At 43.4% G+C, this 21,696-nt stretch overlaps 1 protein-coding gene across 1 annotated transcript; it reads right to left on the minus strand.

Moving 5' to 3' along the window:
• Positions 1-1,232: 1,232 nt before the first annotated feature.
• On the minus strand, positions 1,233-8,976 carry LOC129840667 (leucine-rich repeat-containing protein 3-like). Its single transcript, XM_055908702.1, has 2 exons — positions 8,701-8,976; positions 1,233-4,483 (listed from the first exon to the last, which is right to left on the minus strand). The coding sequence occupies exon 2, from the start codon at positions 4,150-4,152 to the stop codon at positions 3,352-3,354; it is 801 nt and encodes a 266-aa protein (XP_055764677.1). The 5' UTR covers positions 4,153-4,483; positions 8,701-8,976; the 3' UTR covers positions 1,233-3,351.
• Positions 8,977-21,696: the final 12,720 nt, after the last annotated feature.

Consider the following 21,696-nt stretch of genomic DNA (forward strand, 5'->3'; position numbering starts at 1 on the left):
AGTGAATTTAATTATACTATTAATTATACTACGACTTCCGCCGATGTCGGTCCCTCTCCTTGTTCGGGCGGTGTTCGGCGGTCGAAGTCACCGACCTTCTAGCCCTCACAGATCCATTTTTCATTTTCCATTGGTTTTGTATTGTCTTCCTTCACACCTGGTTCCAATCCCATCAATTACATGTTGTGTATTTAACCCTCTGTTTCCCCTCATGTCCTTGTCGGAGATTGTTTTGTTTGTATGTGATGTGCTATTCAGTGTTGGTGCGCGACGGGTTTTGTACCCACTTTGTTATTTTGTGCATTTTGTTTTTTTTGTAATATGTTCAGCATTTATTAAAAGACTCTGTTTTATACCAATTTTGTTCTCCTGCGCCTGACTTCCCTGCCACCAACACGCACCCATTACAACATTTTACCTTTATATACTGTTGGGGTAAAACCAATAAACAACATTTGTTGGGTGAGATTTGGTCCAGATTTGGATCGCATCAGTGAGAGGGTTAACCTATTTTGGGTTTGAGTCATTCTCCTATAATAATTGGGGGAAAAATGTATTCCATGTTCAGCATGTGCTGTATAATTCATAATGATGTACGTTCTGTGGGAATAAATAGGAAATCTCATTATAAAGCCATACTTCAGATTTTAGTTTAGCCTCTGCAGGTCAGATAGGGTCAGAGTAGTGAGATTTCCTTTTGAGGCATTCAACCACATCTCATTTTTATAACCACACTTGTTTCCTAGAATACCTTCACAGCCTCCAAAATGGCACGCTATCCCCAATATAGTGACCTATGGCTCTGGTCAAAAGTAGTGCACTATATAGGGTATAGGGTGCCATTTAGGGTACGGGCCTTATGAATAATAACACGATTTCTCTGAAATGGGAGAAGGCAAAGTAGCAGCGCAAACTGCAGTTGCAGAGATGAATATAATACAAGCGTAAGAGCTCAATCAGACACAGTACATATGAGATGAGTGAGCCAGAGAAGAGAGAGAGACAGAGATGAGAGACCGATAGAAACCACACACCACAATAAAGTAACCACACACCACAATAAAGTGCACTCAACCATGTCCTCGGAAGAGAGAGAAGATTGGACAACCTCATCATGCATTCAGTCATAAAAAGGAGGTGTAGGAATTCTATTCCATATGCAAAATAAAAAGTCAAGGTATTCAGAAACGACTACCTTTCTGTTTCTGACGGAAACAAAACAGGATTACTAGTAGTTAGAGCCCTTTTTATTTCAGATATAAAAATGACAACGCTTGATTCACAACCATTTCGCTAAGAATAATTAGAAACAAAGACGAGCGCAACAAGATCAAGACATATCCCTGGGGCTACACGACAAAGACAGTTTTCATGGTCAACGTTTCTCCGTTTCAACACAAGTCTCAATAAAACAATAGAATGTCTCCTTTTCTCACTTTCCTTTCATTAGTTTCTCTCTCCTAAACATAAACTACACCCCATACCATTAAAGGGACAAATCATACAACCAATAGAGACAAAAAAATACAGAACACATACACTACTGAGGAAGTATAGACTACTTCCAACTGTTGGTCATCATAGACTTTCTGACGCAACATCAGCATCAATCAAAGTCTGTAGAAGGGTGTTTGACAGTTTGAGAACTAAATCCGCTATGAGTATTTAAAGATTTATGTCCTGAAAGTGGCATCACATTGATTGCCAAAATGAGTAATGGTAAATGATTCATTACACCCTTGACAACAACTAAAATATTTAACATGACATATTAAAGCTAGAATCTTCAGCTAAAACAATAACAAGGTGGTACCCCTCCTCTGTTTAGTAAAAAGCCTGGAGAAATGTAACCACTGTCAAATTCATAGACATAGCTATGGACATAATCAAACTAATGACAGTTTTAACCATGTTTTAAAGCTATACAGTATTTGTTTACATTTACCTTGTTTGCAAACATTGAAGCAAAAAAAGCACATATCTGGGGTTCTGACTGGGTACGACGGTTGAACTAAGCTCATGAGACATTTATACATTATATTCTTCAAGAATCAATGGGTATGTATCATCAATGTGTATGTCAGAAAATGGATCTAACAACTCCCACTGGGCAAAAATGTACTGCACCAACGATGTTTCCACCATCCTTTAAAATCAAAACTCTATGTGGTGATGTTGAATCAATGTGGGAAACTGAGTAGATTAGAAAAGGTCATCAGGGTAAAGGAATGTCTGTAACGGTTTCCTTCCTGGGATGAAGGAGAGGACCAACACGCAGCGCGGCTAGTGTTCAACATGATTTAATAAAGAATATATGAGAACACTACAATCAACAAAACAAGAAAATGTGAAAACCGAAAGCAGTCCTATCTGGTGCAGAACACAAAGACAGAAGACAACTACCCACAATCCCCAACACAAAACAAGCCACCTATTAATGATTCTCAATCAGGGACAACGATTGACAGCTGCCTCTGGTTGAGAACCATATCAGGCTGAACACAGAAACAGACAAACTAGACACACAACATAGAATGCCCACCCAGCTCACGTCCTGACCAACTCTAAAACAAGCAACGCACATAAGAACTATGGTCAGGATGTGACAATGTCGTATTTTTTTCACCAAACTTTTAACATAAATCCAATGACATGGTGAAATGTTTTGTTGATTTCCCATCGAATTGACATTAGTTGACAACTCAACCAAAATTAGATCAAAGCTAGACATTGAAGTGACATCTGTGCCCAGTGGGTAAGGATTCTAGGATTCTAGGGATTTTGTAGTTCTGCTTTCACAGTGCCTTGGTTGAGGTACTGTTTACTGTTTCTAGGCACTTGAAGACACAAGATGAACATTCAGTCCAGTGTAACAGCCAATCATAATGACAAGATCAATAGTACTGTACAGCACTACAACCAATCACAACAACCAAATCAATATGGAGACACTCTCAGAGACTTATACAATATCTTTCTCATTAAATCCTACTGTTGGGAAAACATATGACGATGAGAAATAGAGGTCGTGTTTCTTCCCAATAAACACTGTAAAATTAAAATTATAACAGTCGACAAAAAAGTAGTTCGTAATTGAGTCAGAAATCTCAAAAGGTATTGACCACATGACTTCATAAACAGTCGACACAAAAAGGGGCATGTTGATGGCACTGACAAACCGAGCCGGTCAGGGACGTGCAGACGGGCAGGTGCAGTACAGTGGCTTGTCCAGAGGCCCGTCTTCACATTAAAAATAGTTACATACACCTTGCAAGTTTGCCACTGTGTAAACTATCCCATGGACATGTAAGAACCCCCACCGCTGTCACTGCCACCACACATAGCCCACTGCTAGAGCACAGTGCTGGCTGTGTCAAAGTCCTTGCTGATCTGGGAGGAGCTGGGTAGAGACTTGAGGTACTCCATGTGTCTCCTCGCGTCCTCCTGGTTGTGCCTGACGTAGTAGATGACGTAGGTGATTACCATGGCGAACCAGCAGAACATGGTCACGAACATGGCCACGTCGGTGGTCTTGTGGTGGAAGTTACAGAAGTTGATGCCAGAGTCCAGGACCTGAATGACGGGCCGGCCGGCGTACTCGTCCTGGACAGAGGTGTGGCAGCTCACCTCGTTGACCGTCTCAGGGTCCAGCCTCAGCTCCCTCAGTACCTCCTGGAGGGAACACTCGCAGTGCCAGGGGTTGTTGGAGAGTCTTATACGGGCACTCAGCTTGGTGAAGGCCTCCTTGGGGACGCTGCGGAGCTGGTTGTTGGAGAGGTCCAGGGAGCGGAGTCCCTCAGAGACCCCCAGGAAGGCCCCTGCGTCGATACTCTCGATGTGGTTATGCGACAGGTCCAGTTCCTTGAGGCGGCGGAGGTCCTTGAAGGCCTGGTTGGGGATGTGGCTGATCCGGTTGGACGAGAGCAGGAGGGTGACGGTGTCTTCCGGTAGGTCCGGGGGGATCTGGTCAAGGCTCCGGGAGACGCACTGCACCACCACGCCATTCCTCTCCGAGCAGTGGCAGCTCTTGGGGCACGGTGTCGCCATGACAACCATGAGGGCCGCCACGAGACACAACGTCCTCACGGGGGAAGTGGAGACACAGAAAGAAGAAGGGAACAGGGCTTGCCAACGTGGCTGAGGAGGCCCCATTAGCTTAGCCGGTAAAAGACCGGACTATCCCTGCGGTTCCAGAGCAGGTTTCAATGATTATTGATGGTATACAGCAGCTACTCATATACATATAATTTGATCCTGTACCAGCTTAATAACCCTCTATCTTCATCCCCATATCCATCCATTGGAGTCCAGTGAAGTGACTGTAGAGTTTGACCAAAGACAGTCCGGAGGAAAACAAAAGATGTGTTTCAACTAGACAAAAGAGGAAAGGAGTGGGCATATCATGGCATATCATTTCAATCCAGACATACTGTAGCACAAGTTTCAGGACAGCCTATCACTCAGTCCTCTGAAGGCAAGGGATCTGAGAGAGAGAGAGAGAGAGAGAGAGAGAGAGAGAGAGAGAGAGAGAGAGAGAGAGAGAGAGAGAGAGAGAGAGAGAGAGAGAGAGAGAGAGAGAGAGAGAGAGATTAAAAGAGAGAAACAGGCCATGGCTATTTCTTTAATGATCCATTTAGTGGAAAATTGTTTTTGTTGTAACTCTGTGAAGTCCTGGGTAGATGAACATAACAAAGCATGTTTGAGCTGTAGTAGTGAGAGAAGCCAGTGTTTGAGATGTAGTAGTGAGAGAAGCCAGTGTTTGAGATGTAGTAGTGAGACAAGCCAGTGTTTGAGATGTAGGAGTGAGACAAGCCAGTGTTTGAGATGTAGTAGTGAGACAAGCCAGTGTTTGAGATGTAGTAGTGAGAGAAGCCAGTGTTTGAGATGTAGTAGTGAGAGAAGCCAGTGTTTGAGATGTAGTAGTGAGAGAAGCCAGTGTTTGAGATGTAGTAGTGAAAGAAGCCAGTGTTTGAGATGTAGTAGTGAGACAAGCCAGTGTTTGAGATGTAGTAGTGAGACAAGCCAGTGTTTCAGATGTAGTAGTGAGACAAGCCAGTGTTTGAGATGTAACAGTGAGACAAGCCAGTGTTTGAGATGTAGTAGTGAAACAAGCCAGTGTTTGAGATGTAACAGTGAGACAAGCCAGTGTTTGAGATGTAGTAGTGAGACAAGCCAGTGTTTGAGATGTAGTAGTGAGACAAGCCAGTGTTTGAGATGTAACAGTGAGACAAGCCAGTGTTTGAGATGTAGTAGTAGTAGTGAGAAAAGCCAGTGTTTGAGATGTAGTAGTGAGACAAGCCAGTGTTTGAGATGTAGTAGTGAGACAAGCCAGTGTTTGAGATGTAGTAGTGAGATAAGCCAGTGTTTGAGATGTAGTAGTGAGATAAGCCAGTGTTTGAGATGTAGTAGTGAGAGAAGCCAGTGTTTGAGATGTAGTAGTGAGACAAGCCAGTGTTTGAGATGTAGTAGTGAGACAAGCCAGTGTTTGAGATGTAGTAGTGAGACAAGCCAGTGTTTCAGATGTAGTAGTGAGACAAGCCAGTGTTTGAGATGTAACAGTGAGACAAGCCAGTGTTTGAGATGTAGTAGTGAGACAAGCCAGTGTTTGAGATGTAGTAGTGAGACAAGCCAGTGTTTGAGATGTAACAGTGAGACAAGCCAGTGTTTGAGATGTAGTAGTAGTAGTGAGAAAAGCCAGTGTTTGAGCTGTAGTAGTGAGACAAGCCAGTGTTTGAGATGTAGTAGTGAGACAAGCCAGTGTTTGAGATGTAGTAGTGAGATAAGCCAGTGTTTGAGATGTAGTAGTGAGAGAAGCCAGTGTTTGAGATGTAGTAGTGAGAGAAGCCAGTGTTTGAGATGTAGTAGTGAGACAAGCCAGTGTTTGAGATGTAGTAGTGAGACAAGCCAGTGTTTGAGATGTAGTAGTGAGACAAGCCAGTGTTTCAGATGTAGTAGTGAGACAAGCCAGTGTTTGAGATGTAACAGTGAGACAAGCCAGTGTTTGAGATGTAGTAGTGAGACAAGCCAGTGTTTGAGATGTAGTAGTAGTAGTAGTGAGACAAGCCAGTGTTTGAGCTGTAGTAGTGAGACAAGCCAGTGTTTGAGATGTAGTAGTGAGAGAAGCCAGTGTTTGAGATGTAGTAGTGAGATAAGCCAGTGTTTGAGATGTAGTAGTGAGACAAGCCAGTGTTTGAGATGTAGTAGTGAGATAAGTCAGTGTTTGATATGTAGTAGTGAGACAAGCCAGTGTTTGAGATGTAGTAGTGAGACAAGCCAGTATTTGAGATGTAGTAGTGAGACAAGCCAGTGTTTGAGATGTAACAGTGAGACAAGCCAGTGTTTGAGATGTAACAGTGAGACAAGCCAGTGTTTCAGATGTAGTAGTGAGACAAGCCAGTGTTTGAGATGTAACAGTGAGACAAGCCAGTGTTTGAGATGTAGTAGTGAAACAAGCCAGTGTTTGAGATGTAGTAGTGAAACAAGCCAGTGTTTGAGATGTAGTAGTGAGACAAGCCAGTGTTTGAGATGTAACAGTGAGACAAGCCAGTGTTTGAGATGTAGTAGTGAGACAAGCGAGTGTTTGAGATGTAACAGTGAGACAAGCCAGTGTTTGAGATGTAGTAGTGAGACAAGCCAGTGTTTGAGATGTAGTAGTAGTAGTGAGACAAGCCAGTGTTTGAGATGTAGTAGTGAGAGAAGCCAGTGTTTGAGATGTAGTAGTGAGAGAAGCCAGTGTTTGAGATGTAGTAGTGAGAGAAGCCAGTGTTTGAGATGTAGTAGTGAGACAAGCCAGTGTTTGAGATGTAGTAGTGAGACAAACCAGTGTTTGAGATGTAGTAGTGAGACAAGCCAGTGTTTGAGATGTAGTAGTGAGAGAAGCCAGTGTTTGAGATGTAGTAGTGAGACAAGCCAGTGTTTGAGATGTAGTAGTGAAACAAGCCAGTGTTTGAGATGTAGTAGTGAAACAAGCCAGTGTTTGAGATGTAGTAGTGAGACAAGCCAGTGTTTGAGATGTAGTAGTGAGACAAGCCAGTGTTTGAGATGTAACAGTGAGACAAGCCAGTGTTTGAGATGTAGTAGTGAGACAAGCCAGTGTTTGAGATGTAGTAGAGAGAGAAGCCAGTGTTTGAGATGTAACAGTGAGACAAGCCAGTGTTTGAGATGTAGTAGTGAGACAAGCCAGTGTTTGAGATGTAGTAGTGAAACAAGCCAGTGTTTGAGATGTAGTAGTGAAACAAGCCAGTACTCATATCTTCAGTGATTCCATCTGGGTAGAAATCATACCTATTGATTTTTTGTTGCACAAAGGCTTTGAAAAACAGTACATTGAAAAAGCATCCTTTAAAAAGAAATCCTTGATCAATGACACTCTGCAAAACAAAAAACTATTTTGATCTGTTAAAAATAGGTATTGATAATGCATTAAGGGGAAATATTGTTTATCCAATTTGAGCACCAATTTTCCAAAGCTACAAGATAACTACACAACAATGTGGTCTATTTGAGTTTGATTGATACTGTACTGTATGGTGTGCGCCTGTTCTCCCATTTCTTACAGTGCTGAACGCAAAGAGAGTATCTCCAGTCTCCAGTCCCTTGCCCTGACAGTATAAATAGAAAAGATACATTACCCTAGTAATAATAGAATTGCTCTGATAGTTCCAGGTGGTTACTCCCAATTCCGGACCATGGAGATTCACAGCAGCAAGCCTACTGTAAAACTCTTGACGAACGTTCCCAGAATAATTGAAATCATTGAGGAATTTTTCCCTGTGATTTGTTTTCTATTGAACACTTTTACATAGACCAAACAGAAACTGTGACTCAACATTCCCTTTCATTTAATTAATATTTGCTGACAACATTCCAGAGACAGTGACTTTTTGCATTCTCCAAATGTTTGCGCAGCATTCATTTATGACAAAGGTGGTTTATAACCTCACAACAAGCTCAAGGGAAACCATAGCATTCAGCCAACATGTCCTGCTCTCCATCTGCCTGTTTGAAGTCCATGAATCCTCACAGGTCTACCACCACATTATTAGCTAGACACCACAGCTTCCTTTAGCCACAGTTAGCCCACATGTCCGACTGAAACCAAAACATCAAACAGTATATAGCCTGTGATCACCCGCGGACAGAGGGTCTGCTTTGTCTCTGTAACCCAGGGCGACACAAAAACCTACATGTTAGATTTATCCTTCTCGTGACATACAGTACTTCCATAGGTACAATTAGGCTACCAGTGGTCCGCAAGCAGCAAAACATATGCAGTTTTAACAAGGCGACTCACTTTTCAGAATGCATGGGGTCTTTCAGGTGGAGAAAGTACGTTCTTATTTTTCTTTATGGATCTTCCCATGCATGGTAGAGGCACTGTTTCATTAGTGTCACTGTTAATATAGTCTAATGTTCATCATCAATATATTGGTGGGGGTGATAATGATGATGATGATGAAGAACCGGAGGTAGTATAATTTATTTCAAGTTCAAGTTTTATTGTTACATGCACAGAACAATGAAATGGTTATTATCTTGCGAGCTTAATTTCCCATCCAACTAAATTGATGATTTCTGTAGTCTAACAAGTAATAGGAATGTACTTTTGAATGACCTAAAAAGACGTAGAAAAATATCTACAAATACTAATCTTCAATAATATCGACCTTTTATAAACCAACTGTCTATAGCACTACTTACCTGGTCTTTTTCTCCCGACTTGTTTTCAGAATGAGAGTATGGTCCAGTCAGGGCTATACCGTTGCTTCATCGATGTGAAGTAAAATGTAAACCAACAAACGAATCAGTATCGACTGGAGAGTGGAGAGTGACCGAACATAGAATGAGCGCAGTAGGTATAACTCACCTCGCCAGCGCACCGCCTCCACTTGTTGCCTTCATAATAAAAGGTACTATAAAGTTGCTTCTCCTCTACGCTACACTGTATGTGTGTACCGGTTGCCTCAAGAGTTCCCGAACCTCGTTTAGTTTGCGCGCGCACGTATTGGACAGTTTGGATCCATTTGGGACCTCCTCCACTTGCTTTCTTTGCGTTATATTGAGGTGTCTCTCCCAGTTCATCGTAAATCATCCCTGCAATATTTTTGAATGCTTTTGCAAATGTGTGACACAACTGTGGGAAACACTCGAGTCAACATGGGCCAGCATCCTAGTTGAACGCTTTCGACACCTTGTAGAGTCCATTCCCTTACGATTGAGTCTGTTCTGAGGGTAAAAGGGGTGCAACTCAATATTAGGAAGGTGTTCCTAATGTTTTGTACACTCAGTGTATATGGAATGCATTGCTTAGAGACACCCCATGCAGAAATATCCAATGAATGTGAGGACTTTCAACATGAAGTCTGTATTCTACCACAGGGAGATGTCAAGCACATCACTCTGTTAAATATGGATTTGCTTGAACTAAATCACTCAGTAATCACGCTCCTGGTGGAGATTGCAAGTGCTGTCCATCTTGAGGACTGAAATGAGAGGACTGTCTAGAAAGCCACAATTTCCTCAATGCAATTCAATTGAAACCATCAAAAAATGGCAACATCTGATCTCGTTCATGGTTGATAATAGAACCTGTCTCATGAGATAAACAGAGAAATGACAGGTTTTGATATTGTCATTCTCCCTCTGATAGCCTACTTCTATAGACTGATCACCACAACACAGATGCCAGTGCCACTACAGGCAGGGGAGTTGTCTTTACTCAGTCTTGTTCTGCCAACCATTTATCAATGTTTTTGTTCACGAGGCAGAGCTGCCCTCAGAACAAGATTAAATAAGGTAAACTCCAATTGGCTAGAAGTACTTTACTTCTACTGCTATGAACTCTTACTTTAGCCACCAAAACTAAGTTACAGCAGCTTGCTGTCACTCCTCTCCTCAGCCTCCTCAGTCACCCCTAGCTGATTGTTTGTGCCCTGTGCCACCAGGTGTCATCCCTCATATGCCAGACTAGTTCTTCTCGCTGACTGAAGGGTTCCATATCCGGGTGTCACATCCACAATGACTGAGGATCTGAGAATGTACCCTCCCTCAACTCTCTCTCTCTCTCTCTCTCTCTCTCTCTCTCTCTCTCTCTCTCTCTCTCTCTCTCTCTCTCTCTCTCTCTCTCTCTCTCTCTCTCTCTCTCTCTCTCTCTCTCTCTCTCTCTCTCTCTTTTGCTGTCTTTTTCTCGCTCTCTGTCTCTCTCTCTCTTTCTGTCTTTCTGTCTCTCTCTCTCTCTCACTTTCTCCCTCTGTCTCTATCTCTTGCTCGCGCTCTCTCTCCCTCTCTCTCTCTCACTCACTCACACAGAGGCCAGGCCACTCACACATGTCTGGTTGGTGATATGGCACATGACCATAGCTGGAACTGATTACATATCTGTAATTAAATGGAGCCTTAGTGTTGAGGAGGGTGAGGAATGAAATCACTGAGAGGAAATCAAAATTTGCAAGGCAAGATATCCAATAATGCCAAATGTGCACCTACATTTAAAAGGCATGAGATTCTGCAATTTAAACAAGATTGGCAGACCCTTATTCTATTACAGGGCCTTGGGACCGCATCAAAATTCTTCAGCGAATTTGAATGGATTCAACTTTTCTTCCCCTTAAGGGTTTGGATAGATTTATGGCTGGTTGTAATGATATTAGACTTGGTGGAAGCTGGCTCTTTAAACATGTAGAGTTGAATTATTATGCCAGACATCAATAATGATTAAATTACTTTAGAAGACCCTACTTCACCTTTGTCCCAGCTGGCCCCTTTGGCTGATGGATATTGATGAGAATCCATGACTTGGGAGAAAGAGACCCACTCATGATATTATAGAATGTATTGTAAGTGTGTTTTTACTATCATAAAGACGTTCTTTTAATGTTCAAACTCCGTTCTGATATTTTACAGTGCTGGATGCAGCTCCCACTAAGACCTTATTGAGGACTTCTAAGACTTGTCCCTGTGTATTGGACTTATCTCCTGGTACAGTGCTTGTAGTACAAAAAATGTTGCATCAAGGAACACAATGCCTATCCATAGCCTCTGTAATCCTCTTTAAGCCCCCCCCCCCCCCCCCCCCCCCCGCCATCCGTTCCTCACATTCTATTTAGTGTGATGGAATATAATACCTCAGCCACAGAGTCTAGAACAGAGGAGGGAGGGAGGGAGGGAGGGAGGGAGGGAGGGAGGGAGGGAGGGAGGGAGGGAGGGAGGGAGGGAGGTTGATAACGGCTGCTAAAATGACATGAGAGAGTGTGTCACAGCCATCTGTTTGATTGTTTTAGATTCAGTTTAGCAATCATTCTCTCCTTCTCTACCTCTCCCTCGCTCACTCTCCTTCTCTACCTCTCCCTCGCTCACTCTTCCTCTCTACCTCTCCCTCTCTACCTCTCCCTCTCTACCTCTCCCTCGCTCACTCTTCCTCTCTACCTCTCCCTCGCTCACTCTCCTTCTCTACCTCTCCCTCGCTCACTCTCCCTCTCTACCTCTCCCTCGCTCACTCTCCCTCTCTACCTCTCCCTCGCTCACTCTCCTTCTCTACCTCTCCCTCGCTCACTCTCCCTCTCTACCTCTCCCTCGCTCACTCTTCCTCTCTACCTCTCCCTCGCTCACTCTTCCTCTCTACCCCCCCTCGCTCACTCTCCCTCTCTACCTCTCCCTCGCTCACTCTCCCTCTCTACCTCTCCCTCGCTCACTCTCCCTCTCTACCTCTCCCTCGCTCACTCTTCCTCTCTACCTCTCCCTCGCTCACTCTCCCTCTCTACCTCTCCCTCGCTCACTCTCCCTCTCTACCTCTCCCTCGCTCACTGTTCCTCTCTACCTCTCCCTCGCTCACTCATCCTCTCTACCTCTCCCTCGCTCACTCTTCCTCTCTACCTCTCCCTCGCTCCCTCTCCCTCTCTACCTCTCCCTCGCTCCCTCTCCCTCTCTACCTCTCCCTCGCTCACTCTCCCTCTCTACCTCTCCCTTGCTCACTCTCCCTCTCTACCTCTCCCTCGCTCACTCTCCCTCTCTACCTCTCCCTCTCTACCTCTCCCTCACTCACTCTTCCTCTCTCCCCCTATAACGGCCTTAGGAAGCTAAGGAGCACACCTTAAATATGAAACACACATCAGATCAGTCGATCTGCTCAGTGGCGACCCGTCATTCAGGGCAGGTGAGCCCCACCTGTTTAGCATTGACATTAATTAATGTCACATATACTTTTGCAAGCAATGTAAAAAATATATATATATTGAGTTGATAAAGCCACATACAAACATGGTTTCTTTCCTGAGTAAGGCAGCTCCAAAATACAGGTGTTTCAGCCTAGCTCAGTGCTTCCTGTGGTGGAGGGGCAGCCAGAGGGATATATAGACGTAGGCGTGATTGGCTCAGTGTTCTGTCACTCATGGGGGCACTACGTCACTGCAGAATCTACAGGGAGAGCTAGGCAGTTCAAGCCCTCTTGGGTGCTGCCAAAGACTTACATTAGAAGTGCCCATCCGAGGCGTTTCAAAGTCATTGGCCACAGATAAAATGACGTCAAATCACATTATATCTACCGTAGCTTTGATTGGACTGATCATATTACTTTCAAAATCTTAGCTAGCAAGCTAGACAAGCAGTCATCATGAATCACGTCGACAATCTACTGGCAAATCCTTATCAATCCTTGTCATATGAAGATGAATTATAGATAAAATGTATCGTGCTCATCGGCCATTGGACATAAACATTACACAACAAGTTGGAAATCGCAAATTCAAAAATGACTGGTTTGGAAGGAATCAGGGGCTAACTGCAAGCGTTGCAAAGCAATCACTATTTTGCTTTCCCTGCCTGCTATTCGGTGGAGAGGGTGTGTGGTCCAAGTCTGGGTTTAAGGATTTAAAACACCTGTCTGAAATGGTATCCTTTTTAAGCTTAAAAAGATAAACATTCACTCACAATAACATGGTCCAGAAAAGGTTGAATACATTGACCATGTTGTCAATCCAGCATGACTTCTGCTGTGTTCAAAACAACTGGAATCTCGGAACTGGGAAATCTCAGACTTCAGTGAGTTCAAGACAACTGGGAACTCGGAATAAAATTACCTCAGATTGGGAAAATAAGTTTTGTCTGGTCATCCAACTCGGATTTCCAAGTGGAGAACTCAGGCCTCTTTCTAGAGCTCCTACCTGAAGATCACTGAAGTCATGATCCAACTTTTTTTTTTCAAGTTCCCAGTTGTATTGAAAGCATATTTGATGACAAAATCTTCCCACAGGAAGGACCACCAAGCCACCTTCCTGTTCAAGTGAGCACAGCACAACAATGGTGAGTCCAAAAATGTCTTGTATGCTGCTGCATAAATTAGCTCATGTGCTTTTCTTCACGAGGAGGGGATACTATATAATGTTGTTGGGTCTGTAACAATGTGACAGTTTCTTCTTATTCAAATGTTTGTTTTCAATAAGAAATTCAGTACTAGGTCCATGTAATTCCAGTTGATATGGCGAGGGTTGTTTTGTTTGCGCAATGCGCTGTCTGTGAGTCGGTATATTGTCTTTAAAAGTGGATCCTCGTGATTGTATTTTCCTTCCTTTTTAGACCACACATACAATACTTCAAATGGTAGGCTAACCACCTCTCTCTCTCTCTCTCTCTCTCTCTCTCTCTCTCTCTCTCTCTCTCTCTCTCTCTCTCTCTCTCTCTCTCTCTCTCTCTCTCTCTCTCTCTCTCTCTCTCTCGCAGTGCATGCTGGGTGTTTTTGGAGTTTGAGTGTTTGGTGTGGAAAGCTCTATCCTAACTAACTTTCTTGATTCTTTTCTTTACATGTTATTTTCTATGGTGGAGGGTTAATGCAATATTTGTTTTAGCGGTCTCCAAAGTTTTTTTTCAAAGTAAGGGTGGAAGAGGACAGAGTAACTTTCCTGGGGTTTGGAAGTTGTGGTGTGCGCGATGGCTTCTCAGCCTAGCGCGGAGGAGACGCTGTCTATACAGAATGGATTCAGGTGTGTTCCTGAGAACGGAGATAAGGTGGAGGAGGTTCTGCTCGCGGTCGGTGAACAGGTAGGAGCTGAGTTTATACATTCTACTTCTAGAATGAACAAAGCTGTGGTTGTGTTCATGAAAAGGGCTAATTTGGTTGGTAGGCTAATTGCTAGCGGAATATTTGTAAGGGATGTGTTGGTGTCAATTTCACCTCTCTCTACCCCTTCAACAAGAGTTGTAGTGGCAAATTTGCCTCCGTTTATTACGGATGATCAAATTAGGAAAGAGCTGAGTCGTTTTGGTAAGTTTGCTAGCGGTTTCCGTGTACTGTCAGCAGGGTTTCAGGCAGATGCCGATAAACACGTTGTTTCGTTCCGGAGGCAAGTGTTTATGTTTCTGAACAACAACGAGCAACAGCTAAATGTGCATTTTAAAGTGAGGCCTGGGGAGGGGCTCTATGCAGGTTTTGCCAGCACAGATAGTCTACGGTGTTTTGAATGTGGGGATTTGGGGCACAAGAGTTTTGCGTGCCCACATAAAGGCCGTAGAAAAGGTGAGGGTACAAGCGCCAGTGGGGGAAATCGAGGTCAAAGTGCATCCCAAGTGTCATATAGAGGGAGGGTGCTGATAATTAACAACCTGGTGGCATCTTCCTTGTGGCATAAACTGGCTGTCCTCAACCCCCCCGCCGGTCTGCTTGCAGACCTGCAACGCAAGCTGGTGGACTTCTTTTGGTCGGGCCATCACTGGCTGAAGGCAGCAGTGTTGTACATGACCGTCCACGAAGGAGGACAGGGCCTGGTGGAACTGGAGAGCAGGATGGCTGCTTTCCGGCTAAAGGCGGCACAGAGACTGCTGTACCATACTGATGTTGGCTGGAGGGAACCAGCATGCACACTGCTGAGGAGAGCTGGCGGATTAGGGTTGGACCGGCAGCTGTTCCTCATGAAGCTGGAGAGGCTGAGTACAGCAGGTCTCTCAGAGTTTTACTCTGCGGTGCTGAGGACCTGGCAGCTATTAAGGCCCACACGAGAAGGGGGTGTGGAGCCTGGGCAGTGGGTGTGGGAGGAGCCTATTTTCCACAACCCAGCCATCCCTTTGAGATCGGTTCAGTCTGCCACCCTGCAGAGGCAACTGATGGCAGAGGGTGTACAAAGGCTAGGTGACCTGAGAATGCTGGGAGAGGAGGGGTGGAAAACCCCGGAGGTCTTGGCTCAACAAACAGGAATAACGTCTCTTAGGCTGCTGGAGAGATTCCTGGAGGAGGTCCAGGAGACACTGTCTGAACAGGTAAGGGGGGTGTTTGAGAGGCCAAAGGGAGAGGGGCCACCAACGTTTCCGCCACTGCAGGTGACGGCAGAGACTGGGGACTGGCAAGGGGGTCTGGAGGACTTGTTAGATTTTAACACTCCGAGCCTGGGGGAGTTTGAGGGGGTGGGAGGTAAAGCCCTCTACAACCTCTGTGTTAAGGTGAGGAACATTAGGAGCCTAACAGGAGTGAAGGCACATCAGTGGCAGGGGGTATGTGGGGTGGAGAGTATGGTGGGTTTTAGATGGAGGGCGCTCTACAAACCCCCAGTACCAAAGAGGTCAGGGGACCTCCAGTGGAGGGTTCTTCATGGAGCCCTGGCCACTAACAGCTGGTTGGCACGGGTTGATCCGGGAATTGGGCAGGGGTGTCCTTTCTGTCAAATGAAAGAAACTGTGATTCATGTGTTTTCTGTGTGCACCAGGTTAATGCCATTAATGTCTCAGTTGGAATGTCTGTGTGAGAGATTGGGGGTGGTTTTTGCTGTTGGGATGTTTATAATGGGATACAGGTATTCGAGTAAGGAGAAAGCAAAATGTGTGTTGTTGAATTTTCTGTTTGCTTAGGCAAAGTTAGCTATTTGGCTAACAAGGAGAAACAGGGTCAAAGGTGGGGGGGATAACAGACTCTTTACTACTGTTTAATGGGATGGTCTCTGCGCGCCTTAGGGTTGAGTTTGAGTTCTCTAAAATGATAAAATGTGTGGAGATGTTTGAGGAGATATGGTGTGTTGGGGGGGCTGTCTGTACAGCTGGGGAAGATGTTTTGGATATACGGTTGTAGGAGAGGGTATTGTTTTTGTGTATGGTGATTTGTATCATGTGGTAGATAGAAAGGTGAGTATGGTACATGTATGCAGTACAGGCTATATTTAGTTTTTTTTTGGGGGGGGGGCGGGGTTGGCGAGTTTGAAATGAAATGAGAATGTTTCAATAAAGAAAGACAAAAAGTCTCTCTCTCTCTCTCTCTCTCTCTCTCCCTCTATCTTTCTCTCTCTCTCTCTCTGGTGACTTAAAGAAGGGTAAAGTTAAGGCCTCAACATCTTGCTGAATTTATCTGAACTAATATCTATCTGAATTTCTGTCGGTGTCCATTTTGAAAGAGCTGAAGGAATATGTCTACCTCGTCGCAGCTCGTTTGCTTGCAGTTGCTTATACATGATATATGAACAAACATTGTGAATTTACTGAACATAAATGTAATAATGTTTGTGTATGGTTCAAAAGTTAAAACTCATGTTGGCGTTTGTTATTATTGAAAGACAATGCGGTTCTTATTGACTTACACAAATCCTCAAGGATTCATTAGAAACCACATTTGTTTCATCTAGTCAGCCATATCAGCTATGGTTTTAAAAAGGCAGTAAATGAGGCTGAATGAACTGTTTCGCTGCCAGACAAGGCTCCGCTGATAGCCAGGTGTAGCAGTGCTAAGGATTCACTCCATGGTGCTGAAAGGAAAGCCCCGTGTCGGGACATCTTTATGTAGGCCCTAACAGTTTGTGGGCACCGTTTGTCACCGTTATAGTGCCATTAATGTATTGTTTAGTGATGTGTTGTGGCTTTGCTGGGATGTATCTGCCGATTTTAGATTTACATGCTAAAATCGCAACTGGAGCTGCTTTCGCACAAGGAGAGAGTCTCTGACTGACAGTGGCTGCTGGAGCAAACCGAGGATGGACCAATAGAAGGACTGTGGATATTAGTCTTGAACAATAAAGAGTCAAATTTTCTTCTGGGGTCAAACCATTTAGTTTTCAATATACCGGTGATTACCGTATTCTTCCTGCATTCACTCCTCAGTAAGCTATTTACAGGAGTCTGTTGAACAGCGGGAGTGATTTTCCTGCCTTTCTCTCTGGGTTTTCTTCTTCAAGCATGACTGTGATGAGACAAAGACAGAGAGTGGTCCCACTCCCTATAGGAAGTCCCCTTTTTATGTCCTCTAATTAAGCTTCATTGACAATCTTTCAGTCAGAATGTACTCATCTGAAAGCATACAAACATGCATATTGCACCTCACACACACACACACACGCACGCACACACACACAGCTGTACATACACACATGCACACACACACACACAAACAAAATGTGTGTTGTTAACGAAGGCTGTTGCAGAGAGAAAAATAGCTACAAGGTGTGCTCATGAGATATCATCATATTATATTCAATATTCATCAAATGGGCTCGCTCTGCAAATGGACGTTCCAGAGCCATTAGACTGCTGTGAGGCGCAGTCAACAATTCTTCACTATGACCAATCAGTCATCGGTTGTTAGAGTTTTATCTTGACGGTTTACTCCTAAAGCCTTTATTTGTCTTTGAGGAGTGTAATGCATATAGCTGTGACAAACAATAGAAGATGTTCTATTTAAAGTTATACTCATATTGTCCTTGACAACTGACTGTGAGGGGACACCACAGACTGTAGCCTGTAATGGAATTGCTTCATACTGCACCCTGGGAAAGAACAGAGTCATAACATTCTTATTCTTTCACAAGCCAATCAAAAGATACCTGCGTCAAAAACAATCTCAACATACCACTTCTCTCCCATAATCAGGAATCATGATCATCTACAAACTCTGCATCTGTCTACCTCACATGAGTCTGAAAATACATTTATCGTCATTTAAATTGTCACAGTTTCTTAAGCATCTATAAATCTATATAAATACTCTCAAAGCATTACAGCCGCACAGTGGATTGGCTAAGCTCTGAGAGGGCAGAGAGAGACTTGGTGACTTTGAGTATCCTACTGCATTTCATTGGCTGCCTGACACCAGCAGTAATGATATGTCCCATAGAGAGAGAGCCCCAGGTACAGTGCAGAGGTCTCCCTCCTGGTCCATCTCCTCTAGTAGTCCTCTGGTGTCAGGTTGGACATGAACCAGACCGGGCCTGCCTAATTTCTTACGGGGGAGGAGAGAGGAGTGAGGGAGTGAGAGAGAGACAGAGAGAGAGAGCGAGAGCGAGAGAGAGAGAGAGCAGGCAAGGAATGGAGGTGGATGAGCTATGGTTGAGTGAGCATAGTACAGAAAATGAGAGTGAGAGAAATAGAGAAGGAGAAAAAGGGCGAGAGAGACAAAGCTAGGAGAGAGGAGTGATTTGGATGTGGTATAGGAAAGGAAGACAGAGAGATGAGAGGTTAGTTATAGGTCTGGTAGTGGTGGGTGGTAGAGCAGGGGTGGACACTGACTGGACAATGGGTGCCTGCATTGAATAAGACGCCAATCACCTCCTGAAAGTTGATTGATCTTCAGTGAGACCACCTTGCCTGGACCCTGCCTGGACGTGCTTCCCTGAACACCTGATCATTTGTCTGGGTCGAAGACACCCTTAACCCCCCCTCCATTCTATGTTTTCCACCACGCTCAGAGCACAAACCTTTCCTCCCTCGGTCAACACCCACTCATAAAGTCAATGCATCGCTGTGTGTTTTCACTGATTGTACAAGAGAAGGTGTCACTCCTGTTATGATGAGAGGATTGGGACATGGTAAAGATATATCCAAGGGCTTTGTGTAAGATCCATTCCATAGACTTCCGCTGGCATTCATTTCCTTGCCTTGATCACGTGGATGGAAGCTAGGGCTAGATGTCCAGGGCATCCTGTAGAACAGTGTCCTGGACTGTGAGTGGGACTGAGGGATGATAGCCAAGACTCTTGTGTGGAAAACTAATTTCTATCCTGCTTTTGAATATTGTGTTAGATCGTTTACAGTCAAAAAGCTTTAACTAAGCAAGGCAGTTCCTGTTCTCCCTGTTACCCTGCCAACCCAAGTCAAGGACAAAAAAGTTGGAACACAGGAAATGTAATTAATTCACCACTTCCAGCAGCATACCACCCTGCATACCACTGCTGGCTTGCTTCTGAAGCTAAGCAGGGTTGGTCCTGGTCAGTCCCTGGATGGGAGACCAGATGCTGCTGGAAGTGGTGTTGGAGGGCCAGTAGGAGGCACTCTTTCCTCTGGTCTAAAAAAAAATATCCCAATGCCCCAGGGCAGTGATTGGGGACACTGCCCTGTGTAGGGTGCCGTCTTTCGGATGGGACGTTAAACGGGTGTCCTGACTCTCTGAGGTCATTAAAGATCCCATGGCACTTATCGTAAGAGTAGGGGTGTTAACCCCGGTGTCCTGGCTATAATTCCCAATCTGGCCCTCAAACCATCATGGTCACCTAATAATCCCCAGTTTACAATTGACTCATTCATCCCCCTCCTCTCCCCTGTAACTATTCCCCAGGTCGTTGCTGCAAATGAGAATGTGTTCTCAGTCAACTTACCTGGTAAAATAATGGTAAAATAAAAAAATAAATAAAAAGTGTGGACGATCACTGAGACCTTTCCTCAATGCTTGGTTTGCCAATGACACAGGGTATATGGAGAGTCCATTCATTATACCACACGTGTCAAACTCATTCCACAGAGGACTGAGTGTCTGCGTGTTTCCACTCCTCCCTTGTCCTTAATTGATGAGTTAAGACCACTAATTAGTAAATAACTCCCCTCACCTGGTTGTCTAGGTCTTAATTGAAAGGAAAAAACAAAAACCTGCAGACACAACCCTTCATGGAATGAGTTTGATACCCCTGCTTTAGACGTTAATATAGAGCCTTGGCATGCAGACGGTGTATTCTCTCCAGGCATCTGTCACCTGGCCCTCTATCCCTGTGCAACTGTCCTCTTTTATATGACACTCATCTCACACCCATTAAGCTTATAGACATATTAAAATATCCCTATTACTGTAATACTATTACTGTAAAACCCAAAGGAATGAAGTCATGATGGACTACTGTCCTCTATCCTTGTCTGTCATTGGAGCCAGAGACAAAGACCCTTGATTGACCCCAGGAAGAGTAGGTGCTGATTTAGCAACAGCTAATGGGGATCCTAATAAAATACTACAATTGTCTTGTTACACAGGTATAAAGGCAACTTAAGGTACATTTCTACTGTTTTTCTGATATATTTGACTTGTAATGATGTCCAAAGAAATAATCAATTAACCTCAACTTCTGACATACTGCAGTGATGTAAAGTACTTAAGTAAATATACTTTGAAGTACTACTTATGTAGTTTTTTTTGGTTTTGTTATTTGTTATCTATCTTACTATTTTTATTTTTGACAACTTTTACTTTTACTCCACTACATTCCTAAAGAAAATAATGTATTTTTTACTCCATACATTTTCCCTGACACACTAAAGTACTCATTTTGAATAGTTGGCGGGACAGAAACATGGTCCAATTCACACACTTATCAAGACAACATCCCTGGTCATCCCTACTACCTGATCTGGAGGACTCACTAAACACAAATGCTTTGTTTGTAAAGGATGTCTGAGTGTTGAAGTGTCCCCCTGGCTATCTGTAAAAAAAAATTACAAAGAAAATTGTTCCGTCTGGTTCGCTTAATATAAGGAATTTGAAATGATTTATACTTTTACTTTTGATACTTAAGTACATTTTATAAATTACATTTACTTTTGATACTTCAGTTTTTTTAAACCAAATACTTTTAGACTTTTACTCAAGTAGTATTTTACTGGGTGATTTTCACTTTTATTTGAGTCATTTTCTATGAAGGTATCTTTACTTTTACTCAAGTATGTCAATTGGGTGCTTTTTGCACCACTGACATACTGTATGTTTGTATTTCCTGTTCAATCCCATACAGCAGCTAGTGATAGTTGTGTTTGTTTTGATTGGTCTTGTATTGATTGTATTGTGTTGATGTTGTTATTTCGCTATATATTGTACTGATGTTGTTATTTTGCTGTATGTTGTATTGTATTGTGTTGATGTTGTTATTTTGCTATATGGTGTATTGTATTGTGTTGATGTTGTTATTTTGCTGTATGTTGTATTGTATTGTGTTGATGTTGTTATTTCGCTATATATTGTATTGATGTTGTTATTTTGCTGTATGTTGTATTGTATTGTGTTGATGTTGTTATTTTGCTATATGGTGTATTGTATTGTGTTGATGTTGTTATTTTGCTGTATGTTGTATTGTATTGTGTTGATGTAGTTATTTTGCTGTATGTTGTATTGTATTGTGTTGATGTTGTTATTTTGCTGTATGTTGTATTGTATTGTGTTGATGTTGTTATTTTGCTGTATGTTCTATTGTATTGTGTTGATGTTGTTATTTTGCTGTATGTTGTATTGTATTGTGTTGATGTTGTTATTTTGCTGTATGTTCTATTGTATTGTGTTGATGTTCACAGGGCTCCCTTGAGAATGAGACCCTGGTCTCAATGGTGCCTCCCCCCTTTCTAAATCAAAGTTTTTAAAAAACAACAACTTAATTTTTTTTTTGATGGATACTGTCTTCTTCTCCTGCATCGCTAGGCCCTCTAGTGGTATCTCCTAGACATACAAGATGAAGCATTCAAGATGAGACATTCAAGTAGAGATTATTC

This window comes from Salvelinus fontinalis, chromosome 41 (genome assembly GCF_029448725.1).
Source record: "Salvelinus fontinalis isolate EN_2023a chromosome 41, ASM2944872v1, whole genome shotgun sequence".
In the NCBI taxonomy this organism is placed as follows: Eukaryota; Metazoa; Chordata; class Actinopteri; order Salmoniformes; family Salmonidae; genus Salvelinus; species Salvelinus fontinalis.